The 26,466-nt window shown below is 36.8% G+C and overlaps 1 protein-coding gene across 1 annotated transcript in view; it reads right to left on the bottom strand.

The window, feature by feature from the left end:
- Nucleotides 1-15,810: 15,810 nt before the first annotated feature.
- LOC139716161 (enoyl-CoA delta isomerase 2-like) overlaps nucleotides 15,811-26,466 on the bottom strand; it is a 31,619-nt gene continuing 20,963 nt past the window's right edge. The window contains exons 7-10 of the mRNA XM_071627721.1: nucleotides 25,114-25,234; nucleotides 22,112-22,201; nucleotides 19,985-20,128; nucleotides 15,811-17,755 (exon numbers count right to left, since the gene is read on the bottom strand). Of these exons, the coding sequence (XP_071483822.1) occupies nucleotides 17,603-17,755; nucleotides 19,985-20,128; nucleotides 22,112-22,201; nucleotides 25,114-25,234 (508 nt within the window). The 3' untranslated portion in view covers nucleotides 15,811-17,602. The remainder of the gene's footprint in view (nucleotides 17,756-19,984; nucleotides 20,129-22,111; nucleotides 22,202-25,113; nucleotides 25,235-26,466) is intronic.

The raw sequence follows: 26,466 nt of genomic DNA, 5'->3' as shown, positions 1-26,466 counted from the left end.
GAAAGAAATGAAAAGAAAATGATATGATATGGATTAACTCACAGCAGCCAAGCTCGTCTGAGTAGTCGGGGCATTGTGGGTAACCGTCACAGCGCTGCACTATTTCAATGCAGTGAAGTCCCGAGGTGCAAGATATCTCATGTAAACCACATTCGACTGTAAAACCATTGGTGAAAGAAAAGAGAGTTGATCGAGGCTTCGTGTCAATTTGCGAGGGCTGGTGTGCGTTTGTTCAAGAATGCATTGATGGATGCATAATTAATGAGTCATAATCATGATGCATTAAATATAAAGCATTGATTTAGAAATCAGTTTACAGAAATCGATAATCTGAAATCGGTGTTAAACTTTTGATTTCAATACACGATATTTACCCCCAGAATTTTCAGCTGTCAATACAGATGAGCTTCTACTCTAAGAAATCGATCATTATATTGTTTGATAGAAAAAAAAATATGAGGAAATGCATGGTTTGAACCAAGCTACATAAGCAACTGTCGTACTTATTTTTTTCTACAAAAAACAAACAAAAACAAAACAAAGAAAGAATGATTAAGAAGCATATTACTGTCACAGGTCTGGAAAGGCCTGACGCATTTATGTTATTGATTTGACAGTGTTTGATATTCGACGTCTGGGAGGGAGGCAACTGCTTATGTGAATTTAGTTTACGGCGAGAGACACTTCAACATATTTCTTATCCCCCTCCCTCTTGAAAAAATAAAATAATCATCCAATTTTACACATGAAGTATAATGAATGAAGCAAAAGATTACTCGAAGAGACAAACTATTCAGAGTTAAGACCATCACAACAACATTATATAATAAGAGGAGTATCTGTCTATCTGTCTGTCTGTCTGCCTGTGTTTGTGATTACCATATTCCATTTCGGTTTACTTCCGCTAACCGTACCTCTGCTTGGCTCAAGGCTCAATTCTATTGTGAAAGGTACTGCCTGGGATTTGTTTGCTATAGATCTCCCAGGGAAGTTCAGTGACCCGCTCCTCATCGCGTCTTTACCCACGACCAGCCAGGCCTGGTGGTTCGACGAGGCGTACCATCTCCGGGAGGCCGTGGTCATCTCCGACGTAGCCCACGAGGTCGGCGTTCCGGGGTAGACGTCGTCGCCGAGAGACAGTGAATATGTCGAGAAGCTGTAAGATGTATTCAGGCATGGGATGTTCAGGTTATCAGCAACAAAGTAACCATGAGTCCGTCTCCGTTGAAAATGAGAAGGGGTCGGACGTAGGGGACTTTCACACACTGTAAATGTTCATCGCATTTGGCATTGACTGGCTAAACCACATTGAGCAGCACAGAATGATACATGTTCTTTATATGAGCTTATGTGTCGCGACACTGTGCTCTTCTTTTTCCTGATATAGCTGTGCACTTGCCGTTGACAGAAGTATACCGAATTAAGCAGTACAATGATATGTTCAATGATTTTATGTGCTGTTACATTTTTCCTCTTTTTTTTTCCCTGACGCATCATCCCTTTGTTTACTATTTCTCTGACAATAACATCCTTCCTGGATCGACCTACGATATAGTTTACTCAGTAGCGTAGCGCATGTTCGATTTTATGAAATTGATTAAAGGGATAGTACAGTTTTGGTGGAGATGAGAATTGGGTTTTTAACTTTTTGCGAGATACCAAGAAAACACTAATGATATAGTACAGAACATGCCATTTTAAGAGGAATTCAAAGTTTATTTGACGAAAATCGGGTTTGGAATGACTGAAACATCCAAAAACAAAGTAAAACAAAGCGATCGTAATAAAGTGTGGGTCCCACACTTTATTAGAATCGCTCTTTTTGATATCTCAGCCATTTCAAAACCAATTTTCATCAAATAAACGTTGAATTCCTCATAGAACTACATGCTCTTTCACATTTTATAAGAGGTTTCTCATTATCTCACCAAAAATGTTAGAAACTTGAAATTAGGTCTCAACCATAACTGTACAATCCCTTTAATGAATGAGACATGTGGCTACCTGTATACGTCTACTTGTCACCTGCTGCGCGTCTATGTTCAACATGATAGTGTTCTTTCACATCTTGTTAAACGTAATGTGGGCTCAATAAGCAGAAAAAGTACACACTATAATCATAAACAAACGTTTAAAGTCAATTTCATGTCATCAGTAGTAAATTATTAATTGTTCTTGTTTAACCACCTGAAATCTGCTCTCAAAATCTGAAAGCCGATGCGATGAATCGTGGATGGGCAAGAGATGTTATACACGCAGTTGAATACATCCTCAGTTACGTCATGAATCGGAGGAGCAAGAACGACAGATGGCGTCCCAACGTCAAGTACTACTGCTTGTTCCCCACAAATTTGAATTTCTGCTGTAAGAATTTGGCAGAGAGAGAGAGAAAATAATAATAACAATAATAAAATTGATAATACAGTGCTTATGTAACGCTTATCACTACCGTATAGTGTCTCTATGCGCTTTAAGGGAGATGGATGAAAATGGAGAAAAAAATCAGAAATGTACTGTACAATGTAAATACCGAAGATGCAAAGCCAAACTCATTCATAACACTTTTTAAACAGAAATGTCTTGAAAACAGTTTTTTTAAGAGATGAGGGAAAAAAACATTGTTTACTCTTAAACTCTGTTTTCAGAGACACGTTCAAACGTTTGTAGATTTCTCAGAAGTGATAGGATTCCAATTCATTCACCGCAAGAACAAACCGTGTAATAATGCAACATTGAATATGAGAAACTCAGTCTTTGCTTTGTACACTGCATAATTATTATGGGTGCACGTCACGAGACCGACACCCATGAGTCATACAGCCCACGAGTCACAGCTCACAAGTCATACAGCTCATGAGTTATACAGCTCACGAGTCATACAGCCCATTAGTTCGACACTATAGCTAACAAGGCCCACGAGACCGACACATTAAGCCCCGTGTTTTATCTGTCGAACTCGTGGGCTGTTTTTACTTAAGTGTCGAACTCATGGGCTTTATTTGCCTAGTGTCGAACTCATGGCCTGTATGACTCATGGACCCGTTTTTAATGTCGAACTCATGGACTGTGTGACTCGTGGGTGTCGGTCTAGTGGGATGACCCCATTATTATTGCATCACCTGAAAAGGAGTTCTCTCTGCTGTTGGATTTAAAAAAAAAAGAAATAAATTATGAAGATATAAGCGATGATGCAATTTCACGAAATGGTGTCAAGAGGACGTCACGGGTGAGTGATCATGCTGACAAGGGGAGGTTTTTCTATTCCTGCACATGGACAAGGCGGAAAATTTTCACGCATGTTGATGAGAAATGTTAATTTTGAGATACTACAAAATTCACACAGAAATGAATCATGGAATTCTGACGAGAACAAAAGGCGATGTGCAGGTGTGGTGAGATCACCAATTTATTTTGTATGATATTGTTCACAGGAAATGAAAAGCTTTCGTAAAGCGTTCTGTTATTTCTTGCTTTAAAGATGGCCCTTCCCTTTTGCATTCCTTCCCAAATAGCACAGAACATGATATATTCCACCAGAATGACAAGACTATTGTAAATCTATAACATTTCTGTGATATTTGAAGGTTGTTAGCCGTTAAAATTCAAATAATGCACCAAACGCTCACCGTAACGTATTCTGTGTACTAGGCACAGCTGCATACATTAATCCCCCTGTGGTTGTAATATGACACTTGTACTTCGAACAACAGATATGCATGTTAAAGCTGTCAGAAAAGAAGAATTCACTAGCTTCTCTTACTTTGTTGTCAATGGCAAATAACAACACACCACTTACATGAACTACATGTACAACTAAGTGCATCACACAGGTCTGTAAAACTAGACTAGTAGTTTAGATTTGTAATTTTTTCGTAGTACGAAAAAAATTATTCAAATCTTAACGGTCAATTTAACTAATCAAATAAAGACCCTCTTGAGTTCAAAATTTACAGGAGATTTCCAAATAGTGTTTTCTTCAATACCTAAGTGTTCTCACCAATTTTTCAAAAATTTGCATGCAAAAGGGATTGGCTGTCTTTAAGGTCCGATTGAGAAATAAAAGCCAAGTATAACAAAAAAAAAAGTCTTCGAGAAGACAAAGGCAAGATTTCGTTTTATCTCTACTCATGTGTATGAGGTAATGTAAGGATGTGATACTTATATCAACCATTAAAATCCTCAAAGAATAGCTTGATTCTTGGAATATTAGATCGGATAAATGTCTGACTTCATTTGAATTGACAGATGAATCCGTCCGGGACCTCTTAAGATCATAGGGATGAGAAATACACGAAATGTACTTGTATTACTTTTTTTACCGTTTATTATACAATCATTCAACATGGATCGATATTTCTGAAGAAAAAAAAATCCAAAGTTTGTAACCGTATAAAAGTAGCCTATGTATGTATAATTTCAATTAGTATTCATTCTGTCTATATGACAGTGTATGAATCGTTACTTTGTCTAGATGCAACCGAAACATTTTGAAGACACAGAAGAACACCTGGTAGCATATTGGACAGCTTTGGAAGTTGTCACCAATATACTACGAGTCAGTAAGGTGAAGGGTAATTAACCCGTTCCGTACGGGAACTTGGTGGCCTGTGTATTAAGTCTATGGGGATTTCAGAATTCAGTGTGGAACGGGTTAAGAAATAATTATGTGCAGCTTTTCCACTTTGTCCTTATGTCAATGTTTATACCTGTTTTTTTCTTATATCAAATCTATAAATTTATGAATAGGATCATCCTCGAAACACTAAGGCCCGAATTCACGAAGATGGTACAATCTTTGTCCCTGGTTTAAACCATGGACAAACCATGAATATGGTTCGCTATTCCCAAGGTCCTGTTTACCTTTGGGAGCAGTACATAAATAATGTTCAAGATATCTGATGCATATGTGTAGGTCTGCTGTATCACTAAATACCCTCCCGTATAAAATTTTCACAATAAAGCCTAAAATACAAGCTTTGTTGGAATATCAGTATTTTTCTCATTAAACCATAACTATAAGATGGTTTAATATGGAAACATTTCTATTGTTCACATCTTGTGTATTTCAACATATTTAACATCAATTATATGTATTCAAACTTTTACAGTGGTTGTCGTTCTCCCTAACTCACATTAGAACTATATTAAAGCACTAATGCTGGGTATTTGTTTCATCTGCAAATGGTAGATTATTGCCTTTAACCCGAAAACGAAATTAGATTCATAATTTCGAAGATTTGTTTGTGTGCATAGTATCTTCATTTTTGGATTTACGAACATTATTTATTTTGATTTTTCGGATCTTTTCAAACATCCGTAGTGTCGTTTATGTCTTGTCGACATTCCCATTTTTGGTCAGGAATTTCTCGTTATGACTAAGAAAAACAAAACAATACAAGACAAAACATGGCGATCGTACCTTTCGAAGAAACGTCGTAAACCAATGTGCTTGTGATTGCTAGTGTAGTAACAATCCACAGCTGAAAACGTTGTTCCATTGCAGTAGAACACATGAGATCTTGTCGTCTGTAATGAGAGTGTATGGTAGCTACACACACAAATTAAAATAAATGAAAGATAAATCAGTATCTTTTGAGGTAACTGTTGAAATTACGGCTTTTAAACATGCTTTATGATTATGTAAATCACTTCTATTTCATCGTGCAGGAAACTGACCATGGCATTGTACGCATCCCCGCAAAGTCTCAGGGCAGTCAATCATGTCAAAATTCAAGGTCAATCATCGAGAAATTAGCTTCAGTGACGGCAATGTTTTATGAAGGATGAATCGATATTAATGATAAATCGCCCACCACCTGCCCTCGAATTCAATTTAGGACAATCCATTAATGGATCTATCTGGACCGACATGTCGCTTGTCAGGGGCATACTAGTATTTAAAATTTGTGGAAAAAAAGATAACATAGAAACACAATGTGCACAGGCACACACACACACACACGCACACGCACACGCACACAGGCATATACACCGTGTATTTCACACGGCCCAACCATGTATGAACCTGACAAGAACTGGCCGAACGCTTCAAGGAATAGAAAAGAATAGAAAAGGTAAATTTCAATAGCACGTGCAGTCCTTTCGGTTCTTTTTGTATAATACTATTTCTGAAGGGATGATTTCTTGTCTCTCACCCATTCTGAAAATAAGTGATGGGGAAACAATCATACTATATATATATATATATATATATATATATATATATATATATATAAATCTGGATAGATATAGATATAGATATAGATATAGATATAGATATAATGTCGTAATGTTCAAATATTTAATACTACACGAGGGGACATGGCATGCGTCACGCGTAACCATGATACAAGCGATCAACGATCAACATGGGCGTATGAAAAAGTGGGCCGGACAAGAACAGACGCACTTTCGCTTTAATTTTGTCGTTTTACATTGGAAATTCTGCACTATATCATGCAGGAAAAAAAAGAGAAAGTCACAAACCATCCCGCTGATGGATCGCATGTTATTCATTAATCATATCAGACGGAAAGTCAGTTACGATGCCACGATCCGTAAGGTATGCAGTGTGTCACGTATTTAGAAGCAAACGTGAACCATGCTGAGGCTTGCAAAAGTATAGTTACGTTTAGTCAGCGCCTATGATTCGTCGTGCCACTATTCTTCGATGTATAGTTTAATATTGAAATAAAGGAGAAAAATTCTTCCCTTGATTGTAGCAACATTATCAACATATATTTTGCTGTTCAAATTTCGTCAATATTGTTTACACTCATTTACAATATGATCCCGCAGTCAGTTTGCTCCTTTAACGCTTAAGTTTCTACATAAAGTTTAATTAAATTGGAATCTATTTTCTATTTAAAATGTAAATTCAATTCTTTTATTTAGGATTAATATCAAAATGTGGAAATTATCTCTATGTAATATTAACAGTTGACATGGAATTTCTTATTAGTGAAGAAAAACATTTCGGAGTTACAAACCAAATCCTCATTATGAGCAGTAGATGAAATTAATAGAGAGTACACAAATTAAACAAAATACATGACTAATAACACTGAATAAATGAGATTGTCCTTTTAGCCTGTCTTGATAACTACAATCTCAACTAACAAAAAGATTCTAGGAAGAAGAGAGCTTTGGAGCGGGAAAATCAAGCTTCGTTCTATATAGGACCCTCCGGGGTAGTTCTAAGTGATTATAATGCCCAAGAGTAAGGTTCTTGTTTGTTTCTTAAGCATCGTCATTATCATTATTATAGGCATCTTTCTTATCGTCATTATACAACCGGTACTGTGTGTACAATGTCTGCAATTCAGTCTGCGATGGATATTGAGCGATAAAACACCTTTTCAATTTTAAAATTTCAATTTCAATTCCTACATGACGCTAAATCATTTTGCAGTTGGAAGGATGAATGCCACGAATCTTTAACAAGACATTCAACAAAAATGAAAACATAAGTAAACATTACTCTAGTCCTGGAGGCATACTTCAAAAAACGTAGATCTTAAAGAGGTACATATACAATCTATAAAATTCATAACATAAATCGATTTAAAATCATTCAAATGATGTAATGAAAAAATTAACAACGGTTTGAATAAGACGACATTTTATGTAAGGCAAATGCAAAATATCTAAGTATGATTTGTTCCGATGTGGAAAAAGTGAAAATAGGATATTATGTTGAAAATATGGTTCCGAAATTGCCAATGTAATATATTTAGACCCGTCCTTTCTTAATCAATCAAAGTTTTTATGTGCAAATTCTTTTTCTTTTGCGCTTCATTTGTTTGTTTTCAGCCGATTTTGTTTATACCGCATTTCCATAAAATACGCAGAATTATCATAAAAAGCGCAAAATATAGAGCCAGACGTTCAGGGCATTACTAATGTTGACGATTTTGCACCATCTCAGTCCTATATTATGTGAAACTTCAAATGGAAAATTAAACTAAAGTATATTGTAGACGAATTGGTCCAAGTACTGTCACCGTCTTCCAAGACCTCACTGAAACTGTTAATAGGTCATTCCGTTAATAGTAGAAGTGCTACGAAATACAACCAGATGGCCATTAGAATGGGACCATTGCCAAATTTATATTATTTCTAGGACACGTAGCTTACATTTCTTGTGTAGTCCTTAGTACATCTACATGCATGTATATGCAATCAACACACAAACCAGTGAAATTCAATGTACCATATTATGTTTCACTTCTTGGATATTTTTATGGCTATGTCGTTCCATATAAGTAGATCTATCCGTTTCCTGGGTAGTTGTATGCATACACATGAATATTTTCATCGGAACTTCGAAAAAACAAACAAACAAACCAAACACTATTATTCAGACGCAGCTGATGATGGGATGTTTTTTTTTTTTTTTTTTTTTTGGGGGGGGGGGGGAAAGATAAATGTATAAAATACATATAGAATAAAAACAAACGCAAATATAAATACACATACAAATACAAATACAAATACGAATGCAAAAGCAATGCAGGTAGATGCTTTATATACCATGCAGGTGAATTATCTGATCTTGACATGGTCAAAGTTTAAAGTTCGAGAAGCTGAACTCTAAAAACCACATTAAGGTATAAAGTTTCTGAATTCAAATTTGTCTTTCTGAATGCAATGCACACATTAGATCAAATTATACACTTACCCACCCGCGATCTGGTCTAGGGAAATCCGCATGCACCTGGGATTATTCGGCCCTCATATCCCTTAATCAATGAGATGTCGTGAGATCATTTTAGAAGGTATCTCGCAATTTGGGTTTGCTGCCAAGCTTGCGGCTGATACTGATGATTCCTCGGCTTCCCATCCAATCTTATACACCCTTCAGACGCGAAAATTACTCTGCGCATGCGCAAGCAAAACGGGATTAAACATATCAAACAAGACTAAAAAATGACGACGTCCGATCATTTTCGTCATTCAAGACTCACTGGACGTTTATCACTTACTTTCTCTGAGAGATAAAGGAAATTTGCGCTTTGAACATTATAACAATTACCAGAATGATTATAAACAATATGTAGGCCTATATCATTATGATTGTATACTGCAGCTCCAACATACATTAATTTACTTCAGATGTAGAAGCTGTACATCGTACCAGTTCACTTCATTGTAGTTTAAAATGAACAGAATTTTTATTATCTACCGTCGATGTAACTGAATCAAAATTGCAAACCGAGCTCAATAACCATGATTTTAAAGTAAATAATGACTAGACCAAAAGGCAAAAATTAAGATTTGACGCGGAGAGCTGGCAAATGGCTGTCAACGATGGTAGTTATTGTATGCACAGTGCATGCACAGGGAGTCCCTAAATTTCACATCCGCTCACTTTCCCTGTTGGTTGTGACGGTCCGCTGAGGCGCCATTCACTGTTGGCTGTGTATGATCGTCTGTCATGGCGCCTTTACGTCTCGTATGAAATAATTGACATCTCCCCTTCCCCTCCCTGTGTTTGTAGAACGACTCTAATTCCACCACTTTAACAATGACTTATTGCAAATTGTGTGGTAACAAAAGCATCGTTAATATTTTAGATTAGATCATTAGGAAGACTTGGCTGTGCACCACGTGTCTGTAATTGTCCTGCGGTGTCTGTGTCACATTTCAGGCGGCCTGTGAACCCCCCCCCCCCCCCTCCCCCCTCCCCATATCATTCTCGATGAGTTTAATAAACTAATGTAGTAAAGTAAAACAAGCATGGTAGTATAAGTTCCATCGATATTGAACATTAGAAGAGTCGGAAAATTGCAAAATCACATAGTGTCCCAAAGCAGGCGGACGACCGCAATTCATGCAAATTAGATAAGGTGATATGATAAGATCTTTGCTGACAACTCTCCCGTTGGTTTATACAAACACAAATTGACACGAATAAAATTCATGTTAATGGTTGATAATGTAGCAACTACACCTCTCTCCGTGCAAAAGTTGTATACATACATACATACATACACACACAGACACACACACACACACACACATATATATATATATATATATATGCGCCTATATACATAGGCCTACATACATATTATATATTATATATGTTGAGAGAAGGAGAGAGAGAGAGAGAGAGAGAGAGAGAGAGAGATAATAGTTGCCATGCTATTTCATTTTCTATTTCAATTCTATCATAATTTTCAAACATAATTGTAATCATTGTTACCATGTGAAGAAAAAAAAACCCCGAAGATTTGTGTGCTTCATGGTCAACATAAAAATTATGAGGAGATGACCAGAAATCTTAATTTGGCACAGCTTGGTACGTTTACATACTTTTTTCGTGAAACGTGAAATTTGCAGAACTTCTTCACTTTGATAGCTAATGTCTGACAATTGTTGAAACTTTTAATGTTTTGGTATTGGTTTGATTTCACTCGATTTCCTTTAAGTCGACTTTAATTTCTCTTTACGCTTACCACCATTTAAAGGGATCTTGTAGTTTTGGTTGAGACCTAACTTCAGGTTTCTGACATATTTTGGTGAGATAATAAGAAGCCTCTTAGAAAATATGAAAGAGAATGTAATTCCAAGAGGGTTTCAATGTTGTTTTTTACTTGAAAATTGGTTTTGAAATGGCTGAGAGCAGTCCTAATAAAAGGTGGGACCCATCTTTAATTAGGATTGCTTTGTTTTACTTTGTTTTTGGATGTCTCAGCCACTCCAAAGCCAATTTTCATCGAATAAACTTTGAAATCGTCTTAGAATGGTATACTCTGTATCATTTCATAAGTGGTTTCTTGATATCTCGCAAAAATTAAAAGCCCAATCCTCATCTCCACTAATACTGTACCATCCCTTTAAGCTTCATGGATTAAAGGGACTGTACAGTACTGGTTGAGGTGGGGATTAATGTTTTGAACATTCCTAAGTGAGATAATGAGAAACCTCTCATGAAATATGAAAGAGCATGTAAATTTAAGAAGGATTCAACATTTGATGAAAATTGGTTTTCAAATGGCTGGGATATTCAAAAAAGTGATAATAATAAAAGACTACAGGACACGCCTTTTATTAGAATCTCTTTGTTTCACCCTGTTTTTGGATATCTCAGCCATTTCAAAACCGATTTTCATCAAATAAACTTTTGGTACCCCTTAGAATTGCATGCTCTTTGACATCTCAATGAGTGGTTTCTGAACAGCTCGCAAAACGTTAAAAGCTAAATCCTCACCTCGACCAGACCTGTACACACCCTTTAAGCTATGGTAAGACGGTATCGTTCTCCCCTTCTCCGTCCCCCTTCCCTCCTCCGTCGAATAATTCCTCTCTCCATCAGCAAAACAATATTATTTTTGTTCGATTCCTTCACCTGCTACATATTGATCCACCCTTATATAGTTTTCATTTAGTCCTCTGCTGAATACAGTAGGGACGTTCCAGAAGCCTTACATTTTTTTTTTCCCGGTATGATTGTTAGAGAGATTTTTTTTTAAATTCTTATTTTTAAATTTTATTCATTTTTTTGAATTTATTTATTTATCTATTTTTTTTTTTCATTTTACGTGTTATATTGTATATCGACACTCTTCCGGAAGATAGTACAGTGATAACATGTCGTTGAAAGTTGTCGCATTTTTTGTCAGCATTTTCTATCACAGCCCAGTGCGCTGTTGTCACCGGTTTTTAAACGAAATTAATGACAGACTCGCTGAATTGATTGCGAGCACGGGGAAAAACTCATCTACCTTCACTAATATCAGAGATGGCATTGATAGAGTCTATTATCAAATTTACCTTCGTGCAGCCGAGATGAGACGTATTCAAGTGCAGATAACGATGCTGTCAACTGAAACCAATCTCAATGAATCTTGTCCTCGCTGTAACGCTCTCTCTTTTTTTTTTTTTTTTTTTTTTTTGTCATGAATAATTGCACGAGATACATCTGACCGTGACAGCCACCTCAATTAGAGATGACACTGACTGACACTTTTTTTATCTTCTCCTCGTAGGGTTTCTTCCGGTAATGGCATTTATTCAGTTTGTCATTGGGAAAGAGAAGAGGCTAAGAAGCCCTAGAAGGGTATCTAGCCACCAAACATCACATACGACCGAGTTGACAGGAAGTGATAAAAGTGATTCGTGAGACATACGGCCTGGAAATGTACCCTTTTGACAGCTGACAGGGGAAACAAAATATCGAAGAAAGAAGTTCACTTCATTCGATATGACATGATGTATAACGTAGCAACTGTGCCCTTGAAGTTTTTACCTTCCGAACTAGGAAAGGTCGTATTTTAGTTCATTCATTTTTTGCACAAGTCAATAATTGCTTGAATAGTTATGGACCGCAGTCAATCGTTCTCGTATCGAAATTATAGATCACTTAAAGGCAAATATTAAATCACATTCATATTCATGTTCCTCTACTGCGGGATGTGTATGTGTGTGTGCGTGTGCGGGTGCCGTGTGTTTGATCTGTTCGAAAATCTAGTTTTGATTATATGCAAATGTAAAGTTTGTGGACAGAATTAATCACTCTCTGTAAAAACATTTAAAAGCAGCCATTACACCAGTGACCACTCAACCAACATACAAAACGATCACAATACATACAAGTACTCCAATGGACTGGATACCCTCTGCCTCTCTCTTCCTCCCCCTCTACACACACACACACACACACACACACACACACACACACACACACACACACACACACACACACACACACACACACACACACACACACACACACACACACACACACACACACACACACATAAAAGAAAATGTTCATTCCCATGCACACCCACCCACCCTCACCCCGCAAAAATAAATGAATAACTATATGAATAAATAAAATAAAATAACCGGACAGAAGGGCCTACTTTGCTAATGGATCTGAAATGAAGATTGATAAAGAAGTCATTTACATTTTTAAAATGGAAGCTCCCTCTTAGTTGTTACCATTGTGCTGATGGCTTTTCATGGACAAAATACGGATGGCTTTTGAAGTGACAGGTAACGTTGATATTCCGCTAAAACCACCGTCATTGAGTGTGATTCATTGTCCATGAGCTTCCTAGATAAAGAATGATATAACTCTACACTAATGCATTTCTGTTTTTTTAATGAACATACTACGCAGGATATATTACAGGCTTTTATGAATTATAAGGCATATAGCCTTCCAGTTTCTTTCCTATAAATGTTAAAACATAATGAATATTTTGTAATGCTTTGTTTGGCTCACTGCTATTCCATTGTTATCATTCTTTGGTCCTGCTTAGTTATATGTTGTTGTTGTTTTTTGTTTTTTGTTTTTGTTCTTTTTTGTTATTGGATAAACTGAACTGAACAGCATTAAGCTTTCCAGTGGTCGGAAGTCTATGGAAGTCTGGTTAATTGATGATTTTTGAAGGTACCTGGAAATTTAATGGGGACATCATGGCAGTGTTCTTCAAGGCATTCTCCTTTCAAAATACTAAGTACCCACTATATATTTAGCCACTTTCCCTTTACTCCTTCAATGGCTTTCAAACTTTCCTCTTTCCTGCTATCGACGAGGCTTACATTGTCATTTTGGTTTACACTCCCTCCCCCTTTACAATGACTTGAATGGAACAATGTATCCCTTTCCCCATACCAAGCCACAACGGTTCAGTTTTTACTTTGTTTTCTCACAATCCTCTCTGACTGTCAATCTTCAATTCTTTTTTTCTTTTCTTTTTTTTGCATTCCTTCCCTCTCTTTACAGACGCTTTTACTTGTTGGTACATGTGTGTTTATAGATGCACCGGGCACCCCTAGTTTTTATTGATCACTTGCTGAAGTATATTTAACTGTTCTGCTTTTATGACAACACAATGCAGATGTATAACTATACCAACAAATGAATTTCGAATTCATACACCCCCCCCCAACACACACACACACACAAACAACCACACAGAAACACACATACATACACACAAGGGGTCACGATCTTCCTTATAAATTCCTCACAAAGAATCTGTTGTTCTCTTTCTTTCTTTCTTTCTTTTTTGCATTATTGTTCAATTTCTTCCCTTCCCATCCGCCATTTTTTCAATGTCTCACTGTCTACCATCAATCAACCAAAGGAAATCATTATCATAAATCAGGTTTCAATATGTCACACTATGACATTTCATTCAGTTTATTGCAGCCCCCTGAGAGTTGGGGATATTAAAAATGCAATCATATCAATTTTTTATCCTATCACTCACTAACGTCACCCAATGTCACTGAACACAAGACAGTCTGACACCATCTGACTATACGTGCTCATTTTGATCACAGAGTATGGCAGACTGTTATTTGCATAATGTCTGAAAGCCATCTGAAAGCTATTCAGGGAGCGATTCAGCGATTCCGGCGAAATTTTGGATTGCTGTCGATCATTCTTTAGTACATATCTCTGTGGTGTCAATATGCATGTTGGCTGCATCTCACGATCATATCTCGGAGAGGTCAGAATTTACATGGAGCAGCTTCAATAGTCAGTGTCAGCAAACTAATTGCTGAATATATCTAAATTTGATCAAGTTTCTATGTTTGCATAAAAAGAGAAGTGGTTCTGCCTTTGGTATCCTTGTTGTAAAGCTATTAAAATTGATTCTTTGCTGCTAACTAGGCTGAAAGATTGGTGCAACATTTAAAACTTGCTCCACAGCCATGCTTGTCACTTCAAGTAGTTTAATGATGTATGATGTCAGCTCGATGATGACTTCACAAGCACATTGCTTAGAATTACAATAACAGCAGGCCTTTACTGTAAGGTAAATGCCCAAATATTCTGCATGTTTATGAGGTGAAAACGATCAGAAATACGCCATATAGACATCTTAATATAAAACATGTTCATGGTCTGTAACATTTTTATTTTCATTTATTTTTTTTCAACACAGCTCTGTACACTCTCAGCAAAATAGGATCAAGTTTGTTTGCACCTTTCACACCAGAAGAGTGCAAAGTTGCACCTTTAAAGGTGCTTCCAGTATGACACTGGTATAAAGACGCAAGGTTGAACCTAATTTTCTTCGAGTGTAAGGATACTTAAACATGAAAATAACATACAAAAAAAAAAATGAATAGGTAAGCTCTTTCCTTAAATTTTCTCCCACAAGTCATTCCATCACACCCTGCTCAATATCACTGCCTATTTTCGGCAACACAAAATACAATATTGTCGTAAAAATTTGAGGACGACATGAATTCTTCTGATAAATGGTCCATTTTGTATGAACATCCCTTAGGAGGGTACTGATAAATATGTGTCACATATATTTTTCAGTATTTAGTGGCACCACCTCAGATCAATCTATGTAATTTCAGCTGCATTAGGCATACAAGTAATTGACTAGACTGATGTAAATTCAGTATTTGTGCCCATGCCTTTTCACAAAAGACAGACACATACAAAATGAAAACTTCTTATGCATGCACACAAAGATATAAAATAAAGTAGAAATGTATAGCAGGTTGAATTGCATGTCAAATACACCTGCAGCTACAAAGGGTATACAATAGATCCCCCCTCTTTGAACCTAATCAATCTGATTGTTGAATGAAATTATGCTGTTACAATCCTTTAGCATGCGGCCTTTGGCAATGTCTATCTAAAAACGATTCCTTTGCCCTTTTAATCTCAAAATCTTTGATTTGCTCTCATTCCAACTTAAAACTGAAAGGCATATATAAATTATTCTCGATAAAATCAGAACTTGGTCACCAGAACAGACACACAAAGACAAGTCGTAACATTGCAAAATGACCAAAAAGAAAAAAACAACAACAACACTGCTTCCACTCTGTTTCATGAGTAGCAACAGTAAGTAAGTAGGGGAAAAAAAACCAAAGTTCTGTGATGACAATAAACCCCAAATACTGATGATTTTGGCTGGAAACAGGATATAACACTGTTTCACAAACACTGGGTTATTATTGTTCCTATTCCGCCTTCCCTCTTCAAACTCACATTTCGCCAATAAATTTTGTCTTGCTCAAGGCCAATATATCAAAGTTCATAAGTGAAAAGTGAGCACAAAATATTAAAGGCATCCACAGAGTGCAATATCTAACAGGGCATTATTCAAAAGATATATCACACTGTATACTTTCCATTCAACTCTCCCCAAGGAACAAAGCATGACTATCAAATGACCAAACAGTGACAGTTAGATTGATAGGATATACTCAGGGCAAGATAACATCATACTGACGATCTGTCACTCATGCACAACTTTGTGTGCCAAAGGTTTAGAGGAGAGCAAAGACATCTTTTCTTGTAATTTGAAAGTGATATCATATCTTCTATTACTGCTCCACAGTCGCTGGAGTTATAAAGCAAACTTTGAATGCAAGTTCACCGAGAACACATTGTGAAAGAGTGTAATATTGCTCTAGGTCTGGTATTGTAGAGGGAGTCTAATTTGTTTTAATCAATCATACTGTCAACTTAAAGCCAATTCATTTTAGGTAAGTGCAAGCCAGTTTTGGAGAGAAGTAAAGAAATCGTTGCAAAAAAAAAATGCACCATGGAAGTTGTTTGAACAGATCCATGCGTGTAAAACATAACTGTATATACCCTTTGTGTAGGGTAATATTAAGTTATTTTACCACAACTTTTGTCCTTGTATCAAGTTTCGACAAGTCTTAACAATACGTGTCATCCAGATCTATGTGAGGATTATTTCGGAAGTTTGATAAGAAGACAATATAAACAGCAAACCTTCAATGTACTTGGGGGCAGTATATTTCCCAAAGCATTTATACTCACATTATAATCTTATACAGTGCACTCCCGTTATAACGAAATGCTCGGGACCGGCAGTTTTCTTTCGTTATAACGAAATTTTGTTATAACCGAACAAATACAATATATAACGAAAACAAGGAACCACGTATATATACCATATTACATTTGCTGAATACTCATCATACACTGGAAAGCTATGTGAAATGTGATGGGATAACTGTATTACAATAACAAACGCAAGTTCCCCTCAGAAATTGCGTGACACAAGGAGCGAACACACAGTGGTGTGAAGCGTTCACCCATGCAGAGACGCTATAAATGCTTGTTCCGCTATGTATTTTCGAAAGCAATTCGCATTTCGTCATAACGGAGCACATTTCTTTTGTCTTTCTTTGTCTGTGGCGCTCGGAAAAGACTTTGTTATAACGGAAATTTCGCTATAACCGTGTTCGTTATAAGCGAATTTTGTACCATAGACTTTAATGGTGATAATTTTAGGACCAGAAGATTTACTTCATTTAAAAGAAATTTCGTTATAACCGTGTTCGTTGTAACGGGAGTGCACTGTAGTACAAACTGTATGTAACAAAGAAGATGGTGTAACGTAAACATAATGAAATTCTATTTAACTCTTTCCCTTTCAAGATTCTGAAATCCCAGTAAACTCTCCACTGATCAAACCAGGATTAAACCAGGTTGTCGGTGGTACAGGGTTTACATGTGATAATTGCATGAAAGAAATAAAGAGATGAAAAAAAAAATCACTGGCCATGACAAGTGTGTATCAGCATCTGATAAGAAAATCACAGGACTAAGGCATCTCTCCACATCATTCTACACTCAGAGTTTGGCCTTGGAGAAGAAGCCCATGATGGCCTGCATGCACTCCTCCGACGTCCAGCGGTCGACGAGCAGATCGCACTCCGCGCGGTTGACCTTGTGGAGGTGCTCGCGCTCGGCATCGCGGATGAGGTTCTTGGCCAGTCGCAGGGACTGTAACGACAAAGAGTGATGGAAGTGGTTGAGTTCTCTGAGTCTCAAGGCATGTAGTTATCTTATCATGTGCTGTATACATGTGCCCGCCCTCATCTAACCTGTAATCAAGGCAAAGGATGCAGCTATTATCTTTGCTGTTACGCAAAATGTCTGATGCACTGAACTTTACTACTGGTATGCTGTGAGACTATTGTCTCTGCAAAGCAATACGTCTGATGCGGCAAGACTACAAACAGTGGATGCGCGTGAAGCATCTACCGCCTATATCCACTTGTCTTGCTGTAGTTGTTGTTTTCTAATCATCGATTTTGAATCAGTGGCAGTCTTTGTATGAAAAACTGCCATCACTTCAGTCGATAATAAGAAAACAATGACTAAAGCAAGATGAGTGGATATGGGCGGTGGATGCTTCCACGGTTCGTAGTCTTGCCTCATCAGACGTATCGCTATTAAAGCAAAGACAATAATCTCACCGCACCAGACATTTAGCATTACAGCAATGATAATAGCTGTATCCTCCGCCCAGATTATAGGCTAGCCCTCACAAGGAGTATTGAAAATGAGAGAATGTTTGCTGGGTTCATTTTTATTTTTCAACTCCATCCCTGAGTCTGTTCTATTTACTTGAAAGGATTGGACTTCTCATTTCTTAATGACTGTTACATTTGGTTTCATCTCATTGCACAGCCTTGTACCCACAGTGATAAAATTGAAAAGTCTGTTATAATCCTTTAAATCCCTTGTAATGACATGAGATAACTGTAAAACCAGACACAATCATAGCATGAAAGTTTTGCAAATTGCCACTGGTATTCAAGCATGTGAAAGTTTCATGCACGCAAAAATTTATGGTTTTACATTAATCAAGTTGCAGCTAGCCTTGACTCGTACACTTTCAAAATAGCATACAAAGTATAAAAACATACTCTGGTACAAACATGAACACAAACACACACACACACACACACACACACACACACACTAAAAAAAATCTTGATTTGCAGGAGACGTATTTCATAGGAGTCACTAAATCCAAGCAAGGACAGTGTTTTATTAAACTTAAGAACCGCACAAAACGGGGGTCTTTGCAGTGTAATCAATCAAATATTCCATCAGACCAGGAAGGGGGAAAAAGTCAGCTTATCTGATGTTTATCCAATTTCCACGGCAACTTTTATGCATATTTTCAATTAGTTGGGAGAAGGTTATATCCCGGATATGAGTGAGACATTTCAATGGGAAGACTAGACAAGGACAGCATGGCATAATAAGCTGATTTTCATATTGTACTTCCTCACATCAGAGGCTTGACATACCCCTAATTACCTCTAGAGACATCATCCAGGTTGTCCCTAGAGCATGACGTACACAATACACCACCACTGTAACCTAATGGTTTCGTTAAAACAGAAAACTGCTGACACACACAATCAGAACACTAAAAAAGCATGTCACCAGCGGGGGAGAGCAATAGCACTTTGAAACAAAAGACACGAATATTGCTTAAGATAGAATTTGGATTGAACCAGAAATCCCATAACGTCATTTCGCATTTCTCCCCTCCTTTTTGAGTAGCTTTTTGTAGGTATCAAAACCTTCAATTGCTGACTCATGACAAGACATGAAAATACAATATTTCATCTTACTTTTCAATAATTCAGGGATTGTCCTGTGAAATGATAGTCCACATTTTGTTTTTAATTCCATACCCCCCTCCCGTGAAAAAAAAAAAATTACTCTCTCCTTTCATTACAATGATTATTTCTTAGTTTATTCAAAATTCAAATTTTTGGATGTTTGGCTACCAATACACAAACAGACAACCCTATGAATATGTCTCTAACATTTCGTGTATTTCATCTATCAAATGCAGCAAAGAGAAAAGCAAAGCTCAGGCAAAGAGAACGATTTCTCATCACTCTCTATGAATTGCAATGACTGCTCTACAGAAAATTTGGAAAATGATGGAAAATTTGGTCATGCATTCCACGCACTGACCTCATTAGCCATCGGAACAAAATGGTACTTACCACGGAGCAAACCATGCAAAAACCCAAATGTGTGCAAGTTTCAGGATGGCATTACCCAGTGAAACGAATTTAATATCAGCTAGACAATGAGACAGGAACACTACTGGAGACAGCAAGATGAAAAAGCCAAACCACTCGCCGACCCTAACTCTGCCTACTAGCTGTATAATAAGGTAAGAAAGATGGCATCACTCACATTTTTCGGCAGCTTTGCGTATTCCTTAGCACGCCTCTCCACCTCTGACCTGAACTGGGTGTCTGGAATGACTTCTGTGATTAGACCGCGCTCACACGCCTCGGCTGCTGTCAACTTCTTTCCGAACAACAGGAACTCATTGGCCTTCAGACACAAGTTTGGAGAGAGTTTTAGACTACCATAAGCCAGGAAAAAGTGACGGGTCAATCATAGCATTGGTTCATTTCTCGCACAGAGTTTACGGTATTTATGAAATCATGAATGAAAGACTTTTTGAAAACTGGTAAATTTTGCGAATCAGGTGCTATTCGCGAAATTAAAGACATGCCAAAATAATGACTCTGATCTTGATGTGAATGTGATGCATTTCTCCGTTCAGTTCAGTACTAAATGATTGCAAATTTAACCACTCGTGAAATCATTGGGAAGTCCCGATTTGCAAAAATGTAGACTCGCTAAATATATGTCATACACTATATTATATCATCTTCCAGAAACTCCCATGCAATTTTGAAAGGAGTCTTGTGTATTATATATGCTTATAAGTTCAGACAAATATATCTAACACTCATTTAGGTTCACCCTATCTCTACCCTCAATATACTCTTAAAAGTTATTTTCAACCATGTCGAAAATTTGATTCAATGAAATTCAATTTATTCGTGTTCATTCAAACAATACACCAATTTTGATACTCTGTACATGCTGAAGAGAAAACAAAGACAAGGAGACATAACTTGTGTGGTAAAGTCCCTCTTACAACCAGCAAAACATTAGCAAGAAGGATAGCAAACCAATTGTACACAGATTTAAAAAAAAAAAATGTCTATACAGGTACATCAATGAATAGCTATGCACAGGTTTTTATGCATAACAACATTAAATACACGTAACAAAGGAAAAACAAAGGAAGAGAGAACACGAAAGGGAAAGAGGAAAATGGGGAATGTATGCTAGATAAGCACATTAAAGGGTGTGTACAGTTCTGGTTGAGGTGAGGATTTAGCTTTTAACATTTTGCGAGATATTCAGAAACCACTCTATGAGATGTCAAAGAGCATGCAATTCTAAGGGGTATCAAAAGTTTATTTGATGAAAATCGGTTTTGAAATGGCTAAGATATCAAAAAACAAGGTGAAACAAAGAGATCCTAATAAAAGGCGTGGCATGTCGCCTTTTATTATTATCACTTTTTTGATATCTCAGCCATTTGAAAACCAATTTTCATCAAATAAATGTTGAATCCTTCTTAAAATTACACGCTCTTTCTTATTTTATGAGAGGTTTCTCATTATCTCACTTTGGAATGTTCAAAACATGAATCCGCACCTCAACCAGTACTGTACAGTCCCTTTAATGTGCACGTGCATATCACTGACTACAAATTTTACATTGATATAAACAAGATATACAAGCATTCAATATGACTAAGATGTTCAAATACGACACAATATGTTTGGAGAAAATTGGACTTAAGTTTACGTCTAAATACAGACAGACAAAACTTGAAAATCAAGAGAGTTCCAGTATTTTAGTCCATCACATGCTGAGGTATACAGAGAGAAGATTATTGTTCTCGTATGAGGCAAATGGATTGCTTAGACATTTCTTGTAGCACGATTACAAATTTCCTTATTCTTTTTTACAAATAATCATTCGCCGGCGCCAGAGGCAAAGTGTCAGAGTTAAGATCACACATACATAAGTGATCCCTGTTGCATAAAGTTGATATGCTCATCTTTGAGAATTTGGTGTTTATATTTAAAAAAAAAAGTTCATTAGTGTCTGCTGTATCAGCAATTATTCACAAAAAAACAACAACAATTTGCATTAATGAATTCCTGAAGAAGGGCCAATCAAAGTCTGTGTACATCTCTTTGTATTTCAGGTGAATCACATCATTGTAAATTCATGTAATTCTTTATTTCATTGATAGCTGGGCCCTGTTTTACAAAGAGTTATAACTGATTATACAATTGATTTCTATCATAAGTCTATGGCAGCCTGTGAGGAAAGGGAATTTACAATCAATTGTATCTTTTAATAAAAGGGGGCCCTGGTATCTTAATTGCAGACAAGGTGGCAAGTTTTCATGTGGTATATATTTCGGTGTGCACTTCCCCTTACCTTGGCCGTTCCCATGATCTTGGGGAATGTGTATGACGAGCAACCCTCTGGACTTTGCCCCAGCGATGCAAATGGCGTGTGGAACGTTGCCTGAAAGGAGGGGTGAATATCAACATCATGGCAAACACTTCACAGTATCTGATCATATCATATACGAATGGGTAAGTGAGCCCATCATGCCAAGAGTTTGATATGCCATGCCTGATAATCATATAATTACCATGGTGAGGGCTGCTTTAAATGACACAGATGAGGTGTCAGTGCAGTTGAAAGTTAGTCTGAATAGACAGAGTTAATTTAATTTCTTAGCACAACAATGATAATTTGATAAAAATCAAATGAAAAACAAGGAAGTTATGACATTTTGAAGTTTTGCTAATTTTTCAGGAAAGTTCTTGAACAGTCAATATGAATATGCAAATACTGAAGTAATGATGCCACCCCCTCACAACTTGCCATATAGCTCGTGCATACATTTTTTTTTGAGATCCCCAGTTTTTCATTCAAACACAATTACACCCCAGTCTCAAATCCTGAGATATCTAACTGATCATTATTCTGAAGTTATTCATTCAGAAATAACATCATGTTTTACACTTAATAACAGAAATACTGAATTTTCATCATTCTTTTAACACAATCAATTTTAACACAAATTTAACACATCAAATTGTGATGTGATGACATCATCAGCTCACTCATGTACAGATTCATATCAACTGTACGAGAACTGTTGTGCAGAAAATAATGAAACTTCACAATTTCATTAACTTCCCTAATTTTTAACCAATTTGATCAAATGTTCACTGTTAAGATTTTACCCTTTCTTATCAGACTAACTTATTACTGGACTGAAATTCCTCTTTAAACTTCTTGAAAAGGCTGATAGCTCACAATCATACACACACACACCCATTCACACACACACAAAAAAAAAAAATTGGACATGCATTGAATGTATGCCTGGGGACAGACTTCTGTTTTTTGTTTGTTTGTTTGTTTGTTTGTTTGTTTGTTGTTGTTTCTTGGGTGGTGGCATTACATGGGTAAGGTTAAGAGCTTAGAAATTTTTGGTTGTATCAAATAAGTGTATTCATCTCACTGATTTGTGATCGTGCACCTCAAAACGAACATAAAGTCGCACACACTGATTTCGCGTGAGGACTGAAAATAAGTGAAATGGGTCAACCTAGCCGAACTTGACTTTTTCATATTTTCTGAAAGAGCGGGTCTTTTACATTATGCTAAAATTTGGTATCATAAAACGGGCAGGAAAGTATGTTTTTTAGCAGTTTATCTCGAACATTTTTGGAAGAATAGTGTGATTAGGTGTGTCTTTAGAATCCCCTTTTCATTTCTGAAAAACCTTGTCCACACTCTTCACTTTCAACTCTAATAACTTTTGAAAAGATAGTGCTACTGCTTTGAAAGTTGGCATTAATTATGGACAGAATGTGTTAATGAGGCATTCCTAATTTCAGTTCAATCAGATAATCCCTTCATTGTTGTTACTCTGGTGGTTTACTTCCTGTTTTTTGTCCCATTCATCGCACAGCCAGCACGGTCTGGTAAAGATTATGTGCTTGAATAGACACTGTACTTCAGAGCCTCTTTTCTCAGATCACACTTTTCCTGAGTTTGTCCTTTCTTTCCAATATTTAGATAGGTTAGGAGAGTCCATTTGATTTGAGTTATACATAATCTTAAAGCTTAAAGTCTGCTCTTTCAGAATATGGTCTTAACTAAAAATTCATGTCTGGCGACTTTTTGTTTGTTTTGAGGTGCAGGGTCACATATAGTAGTTTGGTCAACAATTACTGAGTTATATGGAACAACTTCTAAAACATGTACTTTCACCAAGCTGAATGACAGTGGTATAAACAAGAGTAGCATGTGATTAATCATTAAAAAGTACTCAGAGAGTAAGCACTTTACACTGATTTAAAGCAAGGACAGAGGAAGGTCTTCACATTAAACTTTATGCTGAGTTAGAACTGTCTCATTATTTGACAGTCTGAAGTCCTATAGGACTGTTCAAACATATCTCCCTCTTCCATCGTGCCAAATAGCACAGGCAAACTTGATTTTATCAACCTCATGATCTCTCGGATCTCATCATAGAGCAAAATCAAGATCATGCTGTAGGTCGTTTGAATTTCCCCACGTCATAATATACCATATTCTTTTTAAACATCTCTATGTTGTCAGCTTCTGTTGACATTCATTATCTTCATGAGGTACGTCACTGCACTTCACTGTTGACAAAGCCATTAAAATTTGTCACTCAAGGCGCAGACTTGTACTTGGTATCATTGTTCACGCACATACACAGAACAAAATTTGGCCAAAGCAATTACATGTATAAACACACATTTACCAGGCAAACCAAATTATGGGCTCACAGATACAGTCCTCATTAGAGATAGATTTAGAATCAGAATATGGTAATCCCTCACTCTTTATATCCACATCCACACCCAATCACAATGTCAGATTGGATGCAGTATTAGATGATGATAAGAATCAGTTTTAAAGGGAAAAGCATACAAGATAAAAATTGTGAAATCTGCTCATAATTGGTCATTTGCAATGATGGATCGTACTGTACTAGGGAATTTGCAATGATGGGTTAGAGTTAAGATTTCATTGTTTAGATAATCTGCACATATTAGGGCATTTGGGATGATGGATTAGAGTTAAGATTTCATTATTTAGATAAATTAGTAGACTATTTACGAATTAGACATTTCTTGGTGTGTGTTTTTTTTTTTTTTTTGGGGGGGGGGGGAGGGGAGGGTTAAAACAAATGAGAGATTTGATGCATGCAGACTGATGGGTGTTCAAAATGAAATTCAGATGTTTCAGAAACTCTTTCAATGACTTCTATTTGCCTTTCATGGTTACTCCTAAATAGATGTCAAATAAAGATAAATTGTGAATAGAAATGATAAAACCAAGTCTGCCACTGTCATTGTTTTTCTGTCTACTCTAAAAGAACTCACCCTATCTGAAGCGTAGACGACATCAGCCAGCCCCAGGGTTGTCACTGAGATGCCCACAGCTGGTCCATTGACTGCGATTATCAGGGGTTTGGGGAAGTCCACAAAGGCATTCACAAAGCCTCTGTTGGATAAAGAATAAAAACTTTGCTTAGTAAGACACTCCACTCCCACATCCAACTTAACTTTAAAAAAGATTCAGTCAAATCAAGCCATCACTGTCATGGTTTTATTAGAACAGGTAAAGAAAGTGAAAATCTCGATTACACACATTTTCGCAAACTAATGATACTGGTAGAAATCATGCATACTGTTGCATTGAATGGGTTGATGATCTCATCTTATACGTCTACCACTGGCTCACAAATAAAATGAACAGTAAATGGTCCTTTTTATCTAATTAATTCAGAGATCGACATGTGACAACTAACACATCCTTTCAAAAATATTCTTTTCAGAAATACTTTTACAAGTATCTATTGTTACACCTCAATACAGCAGTTGTGTGGCAGTGTTCTGGGGGGCATTTCATGAAGCATTTTGTCCGACAAAGTTGTCGTACAAATTTGCTCTCAGCCAATCAGAAGCAAGGATTTCAGTAGCTTGTTACAGTTTGAAAGAAAAATATCCCACCAAAATGCTTCATGAAATGCTCCCCTAGATTTGTAGAAGGCAGTAACAAGGCTCACAAAGTTATGATTTTGCAGCCCAAGTGAGGTTTCTGTTACAGAGATTGACCTTTCACCCTTATGTCTGCGGCACAAAAGTTTTTAGAAGTAGTATGATTACCGGTACTCCCTTCTGATGAAATGGCTATCAATCAAATAATGTCTCCCATGAATCATGAGGGGGACCAGCAACCTTCAACCAGTTTGGTTGAATGGCAGTGTAGCTCATTTACAGCACACACTTACAACACTTATGAAACATAACCACAAGCGCAGAGATAAACTTAACCAGGTAATGGGCTTGGAGGAAAATGTTATGTGACACAGGCTGTATCAAATAAAATAACAAATAGAAAATAGATACAACAATTCACACTACACATATTGATTCAATAGGACAGCAATCTATTTTGAAGATTCGAAATAGGGCTGCACATTAACACATTTTTTTCTACTGGTCCGACCTGTCCGTCGAACCAGCAGATACCTAGTTTTTAATTTTTTTTTAATGCTCCTATTCCTGAAAACATTACTGATCCGACAATGATTTTTATTGGTCCTGGACCGTCGGACCAGTGCCAGTGTGCAGCATTAGAAATACACAATGATCTTTTCACAAATTCAAAGAACATTTATCTTTACTAGATAGAACATAAAGGTAATATTATCTGAAGCTTCCCTCTTGCAC

Source organism: Diadema antillarum, unplaced genomic scaffold (assembly GCF_040938485.1).
Source record: "Diadema antillarum isolate AM-2024a unplaced genomic scaffold, OU_Dant_1.0 scf00000062, whole genome shotgun sequence".
Taxonomy (NCBI): Eukaryota; Metazoa; Echinodermata; class Echinoidea; order Diadematoida; family Diadematidae; genus Diadema; species Diadema antillarum.
The sequence above is the reverse complement of the archived record's forward strand: the minus strand, read 5'-3'. Positions and strand labels throughout refer to the sequence as shown.